Source organism: Rhipicephalus sanguineus, chromosome 6 (assembly GCF_013339695.2).
Source record: "Rhipicephalus sanguineus isolate Rsan-2018 chromosome 6, BIME_Rsan_1.4, whole genome shotgun sequence".
NCBI classification, from domain to species: domain Eukaryota; kingdom Metazoa; phylum Arthropoda; class Arachnida; order Ixodida; family Ixodidae; genus Rhipicephalus; species Rhipicephalus sanguineus.
In genome coordinates this window covers 133,518,358-133,536,310 of record NC_051181.1, presented here as the reverse complement: position 1 = coordinate 133,536,310, position 17,953 = coordinate 133,518,358, and the positions used below count along the sequence as shown (strand labels likewise).

The following is a 17,953-nucleotide window of genomic DNA, read 5'->3' as shown; positions in this document are numbered from 1 at the left end:
AGGCATCTCGACTCAGCTACTACCACCGGGCGAGCGAAGTTCCATTGATGCCGCTGACCGTGGGCCAGGTGATTGACAGGGCGGCCGACACCAAGGGAGACACCATGGCCGTGGTGTCCTGTCACCAAGGGATCTCCAAAACATACACGCAGTTCAAGCGTGACGTGAGTGAGCATGCCTACCTAAGCTTTCAGTTGCGTTGATTTATTTATGTATTTATTAAATCGAAAGCCTTAGATGGCTCATCAAACGCGAAATTTGACTGTCGGCGTCGGCGTCGGAGACGAATGATGCAAAAAATCATCACGTGATGACGTCACAGATCGCCAAAGTTTGTGACGTCATTTGTAGTCACGTGGCTTGACGTCACATGACGACGTAGGGACTTGGCATCGTAGCTTGGTCAAATGTGGTCCGATCACGGAAGCAATTTAAAACCAGGTGAGTTGCCTCGAATCTTGGAGGCAATGCGAAACCACGTTAGGTGCAGAAAGCTTTCGAAGGATGTCGGGGCAGCATGAAAATATCGACTGAGAAGAAAAAGAAGATAATAATAATATCTGGAATTTAACGTCCCATAACCACGATATGATTATGAAGGACGCCGTAGTGGAGGGCTCCGGAAATTTCGACCACCTGGGGTTCTTTAACGTGCACCTAAATCTAACTACACGGGCCTCAAACATTTTCGCCTCGATCGAAAGTGCAGCCGCCGTGGCCGGGATTCGATCCCACGACCGGTCAGCAGCCGAACGCCATAACCAATAGACCACCGTGGCGGGGCGAAGAAAGGAGAAGATGGCCTTCGCCTTCAAGACATCTTAAGTGAATGCATGAGGGATCCTGTGAGTTTTTAACTTTACCTCAAAAATATCGCATGAGAACAGAATTGAGTTTGAAGGAACAATCACTCGAGGATAGCTTTCAAATCGTAGTTGTGCATGCATGATGCTCAAAGGGCGTACTGTTCGACTCCATAGCCAATGTCACAGAATGAAGGAAAGCGGAATGGCGTCGAATGGCGGTTGTCCGTGGCCTCGGAGAGTGTGATCATCTTGCGTTACTCTGCTGACTCGCAGGTCGCGGGTTCGATCCCGGCCGCGGCGGTCGCATTTCGATGGAGGCGAAATGCTAAAGGCCCGTGTACTGTGCGATGTCGGTGCACGTTAAAGAACGCCAAATAGTCGAAATTAATCATATCATAATTATATCATATCGTGGTTTTGGCACGTAAAACCCCATATTATTATTTTTTGCGTTATATCTGAGATTGCGAATTGACCTATGACGTAATTCGTGAATTAGACGCAGCCTTACAGATATGGCGTCGGTATTAATGGTAAGTAAGGGCGGCACATAATTTTGAAAATAGAAACGCTCTTGTAGGAAGTTTCAGAGTTTATAAACTGAACCACACAATTTCAGATTGATTCAATTGTGCCTAAACATCGTAATCGTGCTTAGCTTGTAGGGGTGTGTTTCTGCAGCCAGTCATTTGTCGGTTCATCTGTCATCGATTCCATGTTGCCGTTCGAAAGCCAATATAAAACCTTACGCAGCATACTTAACAAGAAAACATTTGTTTTACTTGCGCACAGATTAGTGCAAATATCGGCATCTCTCACGCCTTCATTTCAATTGTATGACTTGCAGAAACTCCAGTTTTCTTGCATGCCAGTTGAAAACTAAGTGAACGAATATTCAGTGCAGTTACTGCTACATCATATTATTATAATGCACTTTATTTTATACAATACACTTCTCAACCATGTCTCGACAGGCAGTTATTCTCTGTCGAGAGATAGGATGGGCATCATAAGCATTAAAATTACCGATTGGTGGAAAATGGAATTCTTCAAGTTCACTTTTGCCTATTGAGATCAGTCATCCAGCTTTGCACGTTAAAGAACCCCAGATCGCCGAATTTTACCTGAAATTCTGAGCTCTTGCACGTAAATCTCAAAATCTCATTAAGTTAACCCAGTCTACATTGTGGCGTAGAAATACATGCCTGGAATTCTGTAGATCTTCAGATAATGTTTAGTGCCTTAGCTGTTGCGCATCTCTGAGATTAGATAAAAATCCTAGGTAAGCCTTTGCTGTAGAATGCCTACGTGATTTTGCGTCAAATAAATGCTTTTGTTGTACCCAACGGAAAAATTCATTAAGCCTCATCAAATGCCAACCGCAGCTTGGCAGAAAGTCATATAGCAAAACATGCGGTCGCCGTCAACCCTTCTGCGAGCTAGAAAAAAAGACAGCAAACGTGACAAAGCAAGCACAATCAAGAGCGGTGTCAGTAATATTAATATTAACATCACCGAAGTGATACGCGATGAGTGAGATCGATATTGCAATATACAAATACACCGGTATGACATATTTAAGTATTTCTGAAGAAAGTAACCAACGTTTTTGTAGTCTTCAAAGCGAATAACTTTTGACGTCGGCTTCGCTGATCCAAACAGGAACTTTAACGTAAATATCAGGATGTACCGTATACTCTCGCCTGGTATGCACAGAGAGAGAGAGAGATAATAAAACGAGAGAAAGGCAGGGAGGTTAACCAGAATTGTAGCATCCGGTTTGCTACCCTACACTAAGGGGAAGGGGAAAGGGAAAGAAAAATGGAAAGGACAGCGGAGAGAACAGCAAGCGCGCCATAAAAAAAAACTGGTATGCACATCTCAACATTGAGCAGCGTACCTCTACGAAATATTTTTTACCTAATGATATCCTTACATGCGTAGTTATCTATATATAAACATTCTATACCCTAAATATCATCTGAATAAGCTGCGCCCCTATGTTATCTCATTGAGAAAGGAAGAAACTTATTCGTGAAACGGCTCATCCTAGCCAAACTTCGTTGCGTTGATCACTTCATTACTAACCTTGTTAGCCAATACGGCATTTTAACAACGTGAAGACAAGCAATTTTTCACTAGAGAAAGATTCTTGCATAAAAAGAAACGATGGAGTTGCAATCCGTATTATAGCCACAGCATGCACGAGCTTTAGCTCTAAATGGGGGAGGTAAGACAAAAAAGTTGCGGCTAAAAAGGGAGCCTTTACTGTAATTAAGACTGACAAAAGTAACCCGCAGTTGTTTGCTCCATTTCCCGTCTATTCAGGAATGTTCGAGTACAAGGCAACTCAACCTGCCTTCATTCTTTGTTTTTTGTCTTTTTACCTACATCACGCGCCTAGCGTGACAAATACGACTTTCCGCTACATTTGCCCTTATTTCGCGACTGTCATGTGTGCACAAAACCGTGCGTTCTTAAACGAGAACACACATTTGGCACACTACGTCAATCGCGCGCGCACGTACTCTAGAGAGTGAGAGACAGAGAGGGAGAGAGAAATAGCTTTTGTGGTTTGAGGTACCTGTAAGCTTTTCAACATAAATCGTCAGAAAGGGAAAGCTTTGTCCAGTACCATGGGCAGGCTTTCGGATGGAACCCTATCGTGACATTGTCCAAAGCGTGCTTGAAATTGAGTTTGTTCGAGCTTGTTTTATGGCGCGAGCTCCGAGCGACACTGCTCCGAGGCTACGTCGCTCGAGCAGCAAGTGCGAACTTCGATCAAACTTTGAGCCCTTGGCTCGCGCTCTATCTCGACAGACATCAGTAGACGGCTTGTATACCCTTCTACGTGCTGTGTTCTCACTGCTTACTTCGCATTGAGACGACAGACAGTAAGAAAACCACTTCGTTCCTTGGAGTGGGCCGTACTCTCCTACACCAGCGTTTTGTAGAGTTACGCGAGATCGGATTTAAGCGAGTTAGCCGCTAGCCTTACTTCGTATAACATTCCAATTTGTGGCTATGAAATTCATCGCATCGCCTTTGCGGCGAAACTGGGAATATTTTTTTTAACTTTTTTGTAAGCGTGCAAGGGAAGTCCTTTTTTTCTTTTATACATTCGTGTTGCATCTACCCTTCGCAATTGATTGCTCCATTGAGAAGTTGCGATCACTTCCTTGCCGCTAATTGACTAGAGCTGTCCTTACATGCTGTTATCATAATTACGATCATCGTCGTTGTCACCTTTACCATTACCGCCTCTACTACCACACGAAACATCAACGTCCCATCTTTTCACGGCAGGTTAGAATACGAAAGAGAGAGAGAGTAATTTTTATTGTAAAGTGGCCCGGCAGTTTTCCTTCGGGCTGAGACGGAGGGAAGGGGGTATTGATCCCTGTGAAGGAATTTTGTTTATGAAATAGAATTTTTTTCTACTGATTATTAAACACCACGAGCGTTCAATTTTAACGACTTTCTTGGCACATCCACACCACCTATAACTGAGGAATTGCGACGTTTCGTACGAGTATCCCACCCCGTACGTCCATCGTAACACAAATGATTAGGCCGGTACGAACGAAGCGTTCATTTACGACACAGTATGCTGTCGCGTATTGTGCGCCTTTGTCGGATAAGCGCCTGTGAAACTCATCCGATGCGAAAGTCAACTGTAAAACGAATATCCGGTCTAATTAACCCCCTGCTGCAGCTGCAAACCGTTGTGCGTTTATGCGGTCCTACTTCAACTGAACCCAGGCGACTGAATGGCGCAGCTGCGACAGTGCGAGGGCTTGACCTCTGAAAACACCCCGAGTTGTCTGTTGTTCGTTACAGCGACTGACGTGTCGCGTGTACGTTCGAGAATACCGTACGCACAATAATACATCTCAGCTTTTGTTATTCCGCCGGAGTGGGTGCCGCTGGTATGAACAATCTCACGTCGGCTAGTGCGCAGCACGTCCATACACGTAGAGTTAATTCAAGGTTTGATTGCTTCATTTACAAAGTTCTTTCAGCCACGAAATGCACTTCCCTGGAGGCGACGGCACATTCAAGAACGCGGGTACACCGCAGCAATGAAGATGACAGAACTTCCAGCAGTCACATAGGCGTGCGCAGGGTTCCCCTTCAGGGGAAGGGGGGGGGCGAAGGTTCATCGCCCCCCCCCAATCCCTATTAAGTCAATGTATGGGGCAGACTTTGCGCCCCACTCTTCTTAGGTGACCAGGGAGGACGGCCGCCCCCCCACCCCCCGCCCCCCTCTACGCACGCCTATGAGCAGTCATGTCATGTATCTATGTCAGTGCTGCGCGCTGTCGAACTGTAACACAGGGGACCGGCCTTAGTCAAGTTGCAGTAATGCACCTTTTTCCCGCCACCCACATTCCCTTTGCGGAGATTAAATAAAGTTTTTTTAATTTTATTTTATTTTATTTTATTTTATTTATTTTATTTTATTTTATACAGTTTTGCTTTCCTTACCAAGTACACCAAGGCAAAGTACTGTGGGCGTAGTGCATATACCAAAGCTTCATTTATATTGACGTTCAAGAAATTTGTTTTCCTTCTCGTCAGGTCCTCATGACCCGGTAAAGTTCCCATGGCCAAGTAACACGTGATATATACAGGGAAAGATACCACCATCATCGACATGATCATAAATACGATGATGATATCATAACCCTAATCATCATCGTGATATGTGTGTTGTAGACGTCATGTGTGATTCGGTCACAAGAACTTGACCGGGTACCCATTCGCCCGTCCAGAAAAAACGGTTATTGTGGGGACACATGACACGTATCCGCAATTGCAAAAACGTCGGAGCAACCCTTTTCGTGTCCCTAAATGCACTGGATCGATTCACGCATCTGGCAAAAACGGCGCAGCGGACGTCATGTATTAGCAGCACGCTACTTGCTGATCCTCAAAAGATTACCGAAAACAGTAATTTATTCATTTCAGTATCGTTCACATAAACGCACGGAAACGTTATTTAAAGGTGTATCTTCCTTGGAATTAAAGAAGCTCTTGTGCTGTTCGTTTCGGTTGCTATGCCGCACGCAGGATGGGGGCGAGTGATTTAAGAAGGGGCCTATTATTATAGTAACTAAGGAAGGTGAAAAAGTAGGACACCACTTTGACGAAGCATGCAGTTTTTTATTGTTTTTGGGTTGCTGTTGTTGTTGTCTTTTTTTAGGGGGGGGGGGGATAAGGCGGGGGGTCAGCATCAAAACAGTCATCATACCTGAAAGTAGGGGGGGGGGAGATCTAGCGATGTCAAATGGGAGCGAACAGTCTATCTCGCGGGCAACTTTTCTTGGCAGTGAAGCGAAGGCTACAGAGCCACAATGCACGTATCCTACCGCTAATGAATGTAATAACACAACTGCGTCCGTATTTTCTGCGTGAGATATATAAAATACTCCTTCATTTTCTACATGTAGCTTTTTGTGACGGAACGCAGCGCTCACAAGCGAGATATATGTATTTATTTTACTTTAGGCACTTTTACTTCAAGAAAGGGTGTTTAGGCACCCTTTCCTGAAAGGGTGCCTAAACAGCCTCTGAACATACAAATAACGAGCGCTTTATTATCTCCTGTTTCTTTCCCGCATTTTCTCCGCAGTTCATGATGTCATCAGGGTGACTCGCATGATGTCATTAGTGTACAAGCACTCGATTAGTCCATGTACGAGGAATATTAGTAATTAATTGTCTCTCACCACGCTTTTCAATGCATCCTAACGCCCGTTCGGCCTTCTGTCGCTTGACTATCGTGCGCGATGAAGTGGTCTCACTTCGTTTAGTGCGTCTTCGACTGCGCAAGCCGTGATAACAGCGTGTAGCCGAAAAGCGCGAAATCCAATAGGTTCAACGCTTGGCGCTTGCATCTTCTACGTGTATTGTGAAGAAATAAGTTACAAGCAGCAGATAGCGCCTTTACGAAGTGCCGTGAAGGCAGAAAGAAACCGTTCTCTCGTCTTTGAATTCGGGGTGGTTTAGGGGCACTTTAAGAAAGGAGTTCATCACAAGCTTTTTTTTTTCCAGGTCGATCACCTAGCAGCCGCACTGGTCTCCCTCGGGCTACCTCCGGGAGCCATGATTGGCATCGTGGCGTCTAACATGTACGAGTGGCCAGTCGTGCAGTTCGCAGCGGCCAAGGCTGGCCTCGTCCTCGTGAGTCCTGCAATGGCCCGTCACTGCGAACAAATGTTTACGTTTTCATGGAGGGGACCGTGTTTCGCGATTATTCTTTGCACTCGATCCTATTCGTTTGTTATGTCCTCGCGCGCTGTGTTACTGATCTCGAGATCAGGCTTCGTGAGTGAATTTCAGTGTCGTGAACCGTTGACCCTCAGCTTGTATCTCGCATCGGGTGAGGGTTGAGTCAATCTTGTTAGTTAGTTAGTTAGTTAGTTAGTTAGTTAGTTAGTTAGTTAGTTAGTTAGTTAGTTAGTTAGTTAGTTAGTTAGTTAGTTAGTTAGTTAGTTAGTTAGTTAGTTAGTTAGTTAGTTAGTTAGTTTTTGGAGACCCCGTGAGGAGCAATGGAATGCCACAGCGACCCTGCAGCAACATCGCGTTTGTGATATCAAGTGACGCTACAACACCGTTGCGGCTGTCTTTTTGCCTATCAGTGGGTGATATGAGTAAATATGCAACAAAAATTAAAACAGGGAAGGCCGGACTTGAAACCCTATTTCAGCAGGAAACATTCATGAGGAGCGCGGTCTAATAGACTGACGCAGTTGTATCAATACAGTTCATTTATTTATAGGTAATAATAAGTATTCGCCGTGATCGCGCTTTGTCTTACCATGTCCTTCGTGCAGGTAAACGTCAACACCTTGTATCAGGTCCAGGAATTGGAGTACTGCCTAAAGCTTGTGAGTTTCTTGTGCGTTTTCTTTTATTGCGATAGCAATTATATGGACAGTCTCGGCTGGATTTTGCCGTCGCCATGCACCGTATATGTATAAGTATGTATGTATGTATATATATATATATATATATATATATATATATATATATATATATATATAAAAGCCCCAAAGAAAAATAATTCACAAAAATGCTTCCGAAGCGCGGAATCGAACCAGGGACCTCTCGCTCCGCAGCGAGTGGCGCTAACCACTACGCCACGAAACGCAGATCCTCCACGTAGCTAACGGCGAGCGTTATATACACACCCTTTACCGCTGGACGGACTCACAGATGGCAGGCGATAATAAGCGTTTCTTCATTACCAGCGAGATGGCGCTAGGAGCCCGACGGGCGTAACGCGCAACAAAACGCGCATCAAGGCACCCTAGACGGGCGCATTTAAAAGTCGTCGGCGAGCTCGCTCGCTTCTTCATATATTTGCGCATGGAGAACCTTGCCCTTCCGCTGTCTGCTCGCGCGGTTTTCTCGTGGTGAGGGGAAGAGGAATGTTTCAAGCGTTCACCGTGATGTCCGCGCTCATGTTACGGAACGTACGAAAGTCACTCGAGCTCAAGGGACGCCGCTAAACGAACAAACAGAAGATGAGCGCGAACTATCAAGTGTCGCAGCTCGACACTTGAAGCACGCTAGTTTCCTTCGCTGCTTCGGCCGCCTTTGCAACAGGAGCGCTGTTCAACTGAGAGTACCATTGGCGAGTCTCACTTCGTATAGCATTAATTTCTTGCTATCGCATTCATTGCTTCGCCCTTGCGGCGAAACTGTGACTTTTTTTATTATACCCCTCTTAAATTTGCGTCCTTGTTTGCTGCACGCGTACACTTTACGTGTAAGTACCATATAACGCGTATCGGGAATTTCAGTTTAGCTGTGAAACTGCGCATATTACACGTGAAATACATTGTCATTAAAAAGAAACACTGAAAAAGTAAGTGAACATTTCCACGCTTTGATTCTAGAACATAAGTCCCTCTTCATATGGAAACGCAATAAGAAATGAGACGGACGATGACACCATTTGCTAAGTATAGGTATAGGCAGACGAGGCTGATAATATAAAAAATTTCGGTAAAGAAACCTCATCGAGGTTCACCTGAAATTATGCAACAAGCTGAAATAAAACATAGGATGGTGAGCAAGTCCCAACTGCTTCAACTACCCGTTTTCAATCCCCTCTTCAAGTTTATGTTTCCTCGATTAATTGAAAGTGGTTAAATAGGTTGATTGATTGATTGATTGATTGATTGATTGATTGATTGATTGATTGATTGATTGATTGATTGATTGATTGATTGATTGATTGATTGATTGATTCGATAACTCTTCAACTCGGAAGTTTTCTGCGGGCGCCTATAACTAGGCACGCAGGTACGCGTATATTCAGCTAACTCTATAATGACGGTACAGGTGGAATGCGAAGCGCTGATCATCTCGGAGAAGTTCGCCCGCCAGGAGTATTACGACATGATGCTGCAGATTACACCTGAGCTCGAGCGATGCAAGCCAGGTGAACTCAAGTGTGCGAGGTAAGCTCTAATGCGGGAGGCTCCAACTATTTATCTAAATTTATAGTTCCTTCTAAAGACTCCATTTTTTTTTAAAACCTCACAACCGTGTTGAGAGCAACCGTACACATTGACAACACCAGTTATCAAGTGCCGGTGCAGTGCGGGTTTGAAATGCGGATATGATGACGTAATAGCTGATAGCGAGCTAACTCTGTCTGCTAGCATGCGATATGAAAAGGCCAGAGGATATTCCTATACACCTAACAAATGTGGATTTCTAAAGTTTTGCAGGCCAAAACAACGATATGACAATCAGGCACGCTGCAAGGGGCTACTCTGGATTCATTCCGACCCCCTTCGGCTCTTTAAAGTACAGCTAGTGCACGGTAAATGCGCATTTTCGCATTTTGTCCCTTTTGAAATTGCACACGTGAGAGATGAACCCGGGACCTCACACTTAACAGTGAAGTTCCATTATAGTCACGCACTAAGCCACTGCCCTGGGTTTCCAAATGTCCAAAGTACGAGTTAGACAAGTGCTTGTCTAAACAAGTCCCCTCTTGGAAACATTAACTCCAACGATAATTCTTGTGCGAAGACATTTTCTGACTTCAAGTCTTCATTTTTCTGTGAACTTCTGTCTCGTTTGGATTTCTCGCTAGATATAATTTTATTAACGTAAGGTTGTTTCTTTATGTATGTTACAGGCTTCCACGCTTGAAGCACGTTATACTGCTCGGAGACGAAGCAAAGCCGTAAGCAGAATGTACTAATCATCACCTTTAATTTCATGTCGATAAATTATAAGTGTTTATTTAAGCCAACGTTGAAGAACTCAGCGTCTCGGAGCCACCTCAAATTGTTTTTTGTTTAAATGTTCCTTGCATTAAATTCACCGTGCGATGTAGCCGTGACCTTCGTGGTACATAATATGCAAAGGCCACGCAGACTCATTGTCACAGTAATAGCATGCATATGTACAGTTTATGTGTACAGAAATGTTATTTGGTGTTAGTTGTGCGCTCGTCCATCATAATTAAATATCAGGAAATCCTACGCTCGTTCAAGAACGGGAACTAACCGTATGAACTGTATTACCGTTGTAGCGTCAGCTCAACCGGGATGGGGTTTACACTATTATTGTTGGGCTGAGATAGCAACCAAGATGCTTCGTAAGATATAACGCATCTTCTTCTATGCAGGGGTACGCTGAGATACGACGACCTTCTGGCGCAAACAACCAGAAAAGATTATGCTGCCGCTGAAAAGATAGCATCCCAGATTGGTTTCGACGCACCTGTTAACGTGCAATTTACTTCCGTGAGTGAAAGCATTTTTAATTTTGCAATATATGTACGATTTTGTAGCAGACATAAGAACGATATTCTGAACGTATTGTTTAATTTATCTATATGTTTACAGCGAATCCCTACGGCTTTACTGCTCCCTTCTACACCGCCTATTATCACTAACGTTGCAAATGCGCTTTTCCTCCTTTCCACGATCATTAACTTTCATCCTGCACTATATTTTTTATCGTAAACACAAGATCTTGCTTTAGTAAAGCAATACGAAACGTCTTCTCACTCCGAGTTTTTTTTTTTTTTCACAACATTTCACAGGGTACCACAGGGAAACCTAAAGGTGCACTGCTTTCTCACTTCAATGTAGTCAACAATGCCAACTCGATGGGACGTGGTTTGGGATTCCACGAACAGGTAAGTGCTAAAGAAAACACATAGCAGTAACAGTCCGCAGTATGTAATGGAAGAAAATTGAATTCCGGGATTTGGCTTGTTGAGACAACGGGATTATTATGAGGGCATGCCATAGTGTGTGACTTCGGATTAACGTGGACTGCCTAGGGTCCCAAAGTCAATGTATGTGGGTGTTTTGCATTCACCTCCATCGATACTCAGCCATCATGGCCGGGAAGCGAACGTGCGTACGCGAGCTTACCCTAACACCGTAGCCGTTAAGCTACCTCTGCTAGGTGCATGATGTAAACCCAAGCGTTTATCTCTTTGTCTATTCAAAGTATCATATAGTCTTACGTTTCTTCGCCCATCGAAACATGTTATCAGTAACACAATTTTTTAGCAGTTTTCTTACTCCCTGCAACGTTACTATCTTGATTTGTCACATTTTTTTTTTGTCAAGCACGAGATCATCTGCCTGAACGTTCCCATGATCCACTGCTTCGGTTGCGTCATCGGCACCATGGCGGCAGTTGTGTTCGGCTCCACCGTCGTGATGCCATCTCCCGTGTTCAACGCCTTTGCCGGCCTACAAGCCGTCACGGATCACAGGTTCCCTTCTTGACATTCTCGACCCTTCCCGTAATTACTGGGAAGCGAAGTCGACAAAATAAAAGAGACAAAACCACTGTATCTTTAACTGCAGCTAACTAAAAATACGTCCAATTTTCGTTGTGTCCCTGCTGTAAACATCTCTACAGAGGAAGACGGGCCCTTGTAAAGAAAATCCGTGCACTCAGCAGAACACTAGTTCAACCTAGTTCGGAGTCGTACTAACTTGTAATTTATACAGGGGACAGCGTAAACCAAGAGACATACAGTATTACCGTGCATTGAGACCATATGGATCAAGCCATCACGCTGCTGTCCATCGGATTAAAACGAAACCTTTCTTTTCTTTTTAAGTAATGTCCGGCCAGGTGTTGGTCTGCCTGGTCTTCATACACGTACACATTCTGTAAATGGGTATGACGTTATTCGACATATATTTCTGATCTAATTTAGCTGGAACGTGATAAGCAAGAGGCGCTGCATCTAATTCTATTAATGAGTAAAGCAATTGAGACCGGATGTGAAAGGACGAAGTGAAGATGGGACGGGTTGTGTATGCCCGGAAGATGCGTGATGGAATGGGGAAAGGACGCCAACTGTGAGAGATGTGTGGCGTCATTGCAATGGTGTCCTCATTAGGTCTCAAACAAGTGACTGAGTTGTCGACCATGTCTTTTCTTCTGTTCTCTTGCTGCAGGTGCACGGTGCTATACGGAACGCCGACTATGTACATCGAAATAATGAAGCATCTAAGTTCAGATTACGACGTTTCGTCCCTTCGCAAAGGTAAAAAAGTTACACAAGTGCGTAAAAATAACACGACAAGTGCAAAATAAAGTGCTGGGGTTTTTGTTTGGTGCAAAAGCGAGAAAAACTATGATGCGCAGTAAAATAAAAGAAAAAAATCAATTGAATCGTGAGCACCATCCAATTCTCGCATTTAAGAGCGGTTTATTTAGAACAACCCAGTCTCTGTGAGGCTGTACCCGCTATGATTGCTTAGTAGCCACGGTGTTTCACTGCCGAGCTTCAGGTTATGGGTTCGATTCCCGGCCGCGACATCCGCACCTCGATAGAGGCGAAACAGAAAAGGACATTAGTGTTCTACGTGATTTTAATAAGCATCGAAGAACCATGGGTGTTCAAAGTTAACCTTGGATCTTCACTACTTGACCCCATAGCAGAGTGTGCAACGTTTTGTACGTTAGACTTCACAACGAAAAAGTAAAAATTATTTGCAGGTGCCATGGGTGGCTCCCCATGCCCTCCAGAAGTGATCAAGAATTCCATTGAGCGACTGAACACCAAGACAGTTCACGTACGTGCTGTTTGATGGCGGTATGCATGGTTAAGGCATCATGATGTGAACTTTCACTGCTGTGAATTTTACATCCTCTAGGTCATAATTTCGGTTTTAAATAATAAGTAACAGTGTTTTTTTGCATTTTCTTTCTCTAGTGATGTGTGCCGGACACGTCCAGGCGAGGAATGCAATACGCATTCAGTGTCTTTCTGGCAGAACACCGGTAGTGTGTGTGTGTGTGTGTGTGTGTGTGTGTGTGTGTGTGTGTGTGTGTGTGTGTGTGTGTGTGTGTGTGTGTGTGTGTGTGTGTGTGTGTGTGTGTGTGTGTGTGTGTGTGTGTGTGCGTGCGTGCGTGCGTGCGTGCGTGCGTGCGTGCGTGCGTGCGTGCGTGCGTGCGTGCGTGCGCGTTCGTTCGTTCGTTCGTTCGTTCGATTAAAAATGTCTTTGTTCCAGAATAAAAATTATGAGCATGGTCGATCGAGATTCCTGTTAATATTTAGCTTATCATTGCAGATAGCTTACGGCGCGACAGAATGCAGTCCTGTCATTACGACCGCTACTTTCGACGCGTCATATGACAAATGGGTTAACTCTGTCGGAAAGGCGCTAGACCACGTTGAGGTAAGTTTCAAAGCTGACGTGAAATTAGATTCCTTGATTCGTTTGTTGCTTTCAAGTGGAATGTTGCAAAACCGACCATGGCAATCGATGGTATAGTACACGGCGAAACCGAAAATGTTCTTTTTTCAATTGCTGCAGAAACAAATATTACCTTCGAGAGAAACCGAGACGTCTAGGCACTACAAGCAGAAAGAAGAAGCAAAAGAAAAGCACACTCTTTTTTTTTTTGCTGCTTCTTTCTGCTATAGTGGTGCTTAGGCGTCTAGGTTTTTCTGGCCGTGATGTACCAACTGGCCTAGCAACAAGTTATTCGAAATATCTTCTTCTTCTTCTTCTTCTTCTTCTTCTTCTTCTTCTTCTTTTAGCAACGCCTTATTGCACTGTGATATCGTATAGGTTATAGGGCGCGTCCCGCAGGACCTCAATAAAGTTGTTTCAATCGATAAATCTACGTTGTTGGTGGGTTCACGCCCTTTTGACTAGATCTATTTATTGGTCCCTAAACTGCTCCGCCGGCTTGTTTGTGTTTCAAAACTTCAACCACTACAGTTAAGGTAACCAATTATTTTAGCCGCGATTGGCAGTGCGGCGGATCGTCCGTAAACTAGAACTTTTGGTTCTTGAAACAACATCGAACTACAGGATTAACCAATAGTGAAAGAAAGAGTAAGTTATACTCCTTCTTTAATATTGTAAAGAAAGAGTACGAAATAACGCAGTGGTTTAAATTTGATTAAGTATGTAGCCGTCATATCCACGAAGCCTTATCGACGTGAGCTTACACTTTGGATGTAGGTAAAAAGAGCCGCAAGCGATTAGAAAGGCCTCTGTGACTCATAAAACTGAACAATCTAACTAGGGTACGCTTATACGTATGTGAAAGTGAAACGTTCCGCCTTATTGCAGACGTGCATCGTCACAGTGTTTGTTGTGGTTGTTGTTGTTGTTGTTGTTGTTGTTGTTGTTGTTGTTTTCTGTATACAGGTGAAAGTTGTGGACAGCGAGAACAACATCGTCCCAGTTGGTACACCGGGAGAGCTGTGTGCTCGCGGTTACCTCGTCTTCCTCGGGTACCAAAACGATCCCGTTATGACCGAGGAGGTCGTGCGCGACAAGTGGTATCACACTGGGTGGGTGTCAATGCTTAACTCTCAAATACAGCGTTATTTGAAGCGTTCAGTCGTGCAGTGCGCAGCAACAATTAATGCAACTGCAGAACGTTTAACAGCGTGAAGGGACTAAGAAGAGAAATGAGTAGGCGACACGAACGGCTGTGCGACATGCAATTCGACTTGTCATTAGTATATATTCCCATGCTTTGTTAAACGTTAAACATGACAAAAAAACACTGTCCAAGACTGCGCATGCGTGGTGTAGCCCGGGCTTCCCTCTAGCCCATCTCAGAGAATGTTAAAAGCCATGTTTCGAAACACACTAGCCAAGCCATAATGAGCCCAGAGCCTCGGATGTAATATCATCATTCAATACCAGTGTTGTGGAGTTGCCACTCCGGAATCATTCCACATTTTCGCGATCCCGGAATAGAATGGGAATGCAATGGGGACAACGCTTGGAGGAATGGAATGGGAATGGAATTAAGCGCCTTTTGCACGGAATGGAATGGGAATGGAATTAGGTCTTTTTCCGAAAATAGAGCACGTTTTCTTCTATGCGCTGTTTTTCAAACTTCAAACATTAGTAGGCCAGAGCCTCGAATTTAACAATAAAGCAGCATGTTCAAAATGGCTTGGCCGATTACAAGCGCCGTACGTGTATAAGCAACGCACCTACCACAATTCTGTCCTTATATAGACTGTGTTGCTCCGATGTTTGCCTCTATTCTTCGCGTAACCGCGGCTCTGTGCCGTTGGTGTCCGACGTGCGGAACTACGGCGGCGGTATACCCCCCCCCCTCCTCCCTTACGCCTTGTGATTTCTTTCCCCTTGAGGACCCAGTAAAGTTACGAGTATTTCACTGACTCACTCGGCGGCGCCTCAAGTGCCTGCTGACTCCCCACCCTTCACTTCATTGTTTGTGCTTCTGTCACCGTTGGTGGCTCGGACGCATATTCGAAAAAGCGCTCACCTCATACTCACCCCCACTCTTTTAGAATACTGTGCCCCTGTCTAGGCGCTCCAGACGTATGGTAAAACTGCTTAGTCTTCTTGAACACTACTTTTGTCAGCATAAAAATACGCTATATCGTCATTTTAGCATTCACACACTTAAGCTTAAACAATGTTAATATCACCATTCGTTCAAACTCGCTGACCATGCAAATGCTGTAGGTAGCGGGAGAACTGCCCCTATGGGAATTAGTAGGGTGGTTGTACTGCAGGAGATATGTCACCAAGCTACTATCACTTGACCTTGGCAACAACGTGTTTTGCGTACTTTTCCATTTATTAATGCATCTGATGACATCAGCTCTATGTTCATTCTTAACTCGATAAAACTATCAAGGTGCCTTTCCTACAATGAGGAATTACAGGAATGGAATTGAGCTGCCCGACCGTTCCCGGAGTGGGAATGGGCTAAGTTTTTTCATTCCGAGGAATTGAAAGGAATGGAAGTGTGGTAAGTTCTAATTCCCCGGAATGGAATTGGAATGGAATGGAGGCGCCCATTCCGCAACACTATTCAATACAAAGCAAGATGTTGCTTGCTAAACCATGCCGGGCCTCTTGTACCATACGTATGGTTCAGTACGTTGTACCATACTTAAGGTCTTGCTTAGATACCCCGTTTCAACGCTGTTAGCATTGTACTAATTGATTAATTAAGCTACGTTTCTTGTCTTATAAAAATTACAGAAATGCATCACACAAATAATTTTCTGAATGATTTCATGCAGAGACGAAGCGATCATGACTGAAGACGGCCACGTGATCATCAGTGGCCGCATCAGCGACATGATCTGTCGTGGTGGCGAAAACATCTACCCGCTCGAAGTGGAGGAGTTCCTCTACACGCATCCGGACGTCGAAGAAGTTCAGGTAATGCTGCTTTTAGATTCTTATTGCGCGCAGTATTACCCTCAACGTAACAATAATTTCTGTGCCAACGAAGACCTTCTTTTTTCATTCGCGTTTCTGAAAGGTTGTGGGCGTACCCGACAAGAAGTTTGGCGAAGAAATCTGCGCCTGGGTTGTCGTGAAAGCAGGGAGGGACCTGAGTGAGAGGGATCTCAAGATGTTCTGCGATGGTCAGGTATAACGCTGAAAGCACTCGGTGTATGCATGCGTGCGTGCCTGTGCGCAGAGGGCCAGCGCCAGGGAGGGCATGGGGGAGGGAGTTCACACACCCCCCTCACCCAGTATTTTCGCATTTCGCATCTGCCCCCACTTTGGTCCCCCCCCCCCTTTCCCCCAAGAGTCAAACACAGCGCATAAGTTCCCTGCATCCCTGTCCTCCCTCCCCCGAAGGAACTCACTTGTTGTGGCTGCCCCCACCCCCACCCCACCGCCTCCCCGTTAAAACAATCATGGCGCCGGCCTTCCTGTGCTCAAACGCGCGCATACGTGTGTGCGCCTGATTGCGTATACTATCACTATTCTTTTGCTGTGCTATACTGCAACACGAGGACAAAACGAGAAGGCGGGACACATATGTGTGCCATTATATTTTTCCGCCTTCTCGTTTTGTCCTGGTGTCTCAGTATAGCGCAGCAAAAGAATAACGATGCCATAGCAACTAGCCCCCGTCGAATCCTTATTGTGTACTATCACTTCATTGCGGTGCTGCTTGTCAGTCGTTGCTTGACTTAGTAAAAGAAGGACAACGGCAGCAGCCAGTTTTAATTCCTGTAAACGTCAATTTTGTGCTTTTTTCGTTAGCCGAATTACGTAAATCATGCGCTTTGTGTTGTGTTTCAGATCAGCCGCTTCAAGACACCAAAGTACGTTTTCTTTGTCGACTCTTTCCCGAAGACTGTTTCCGGAAAGATTCAGAAGTTCAAGATAAGGGAAGAAAGCCGGAAAAAGCTAAACCTCTGAGCTTCTCATGTGGATATATGTTTTTCGTATAATTTAAAATAAATTCCTGACTGTATGCAATAAACTATGCTTTACCACGGACATTTGCCCTTTAACTGCAACGGTGATGGCATAAGAGCATATATAGCTACCACAAGCATCTGTGGTAACTTCAGGGAAGCAGCAAGATTTTCAGACGTAGAAAGTAATACATTGATGTCACTTTAAACGTCGTCACTGTAAGAGGAAACGATTATTTTATGACGCCACTTTCCTAATTATCTTCATTAATTTGGCATTCTATTCCGCTCTGACAACGATTTTACGGAATTCTTGCCTTTTTGTCAGCCATCTAAATAAGACAAAGCTGCAGTTTGTTGTTTGTCGTAGTCTGTCCCAAAAGAAGACAGCGCGCGAAATTGGGGTATTGTGGTGGCATACAGGCAGAAAAAAAGAGTATTTGGAAGGAGTCACTGGACCCTC

The 17,953-nt window shown here is 44.6% G+C and overlaps 1 protein-coding gene across 1 annotated transcript; it reads left to right on the top strand.

Annotated features, from left to right (window-relative positions):
• LOC119396454 (medium-chain acyl-CoA ligase ACSF2, mitochondrial) lies at positions 1-17,543 on the top strand. Its single transcript, XM_037663668.2, has 15 exons — positions 1-164; positions 6,864-6,992; positions 7,646-7,699; positions 9,162-9,280; positions 9,970-10,017; positions 10,465-10,582; positions 10,885-10,980; positions 11,423-11,571; positions 12,269-12,357; positions 12,813-12,889; positions 13,388-13,495; positions 14,480-14,625; positions 16,351-16,492; positions 16,596-16,706; positions 17,372-17,543. Exons 1-15 carry the CDS (start codon positions 48-50, stop codon positions 17,489-17,491), a joined length of 1,623 nt encoding a protein of 540 aa, XP_037519596.2. The 5' UTR covers positions 1-47; the 3' UTR covers positions 17,492-17,543.
• Positions 17,544-17,953: the final 410 nt, after the last annotated feature.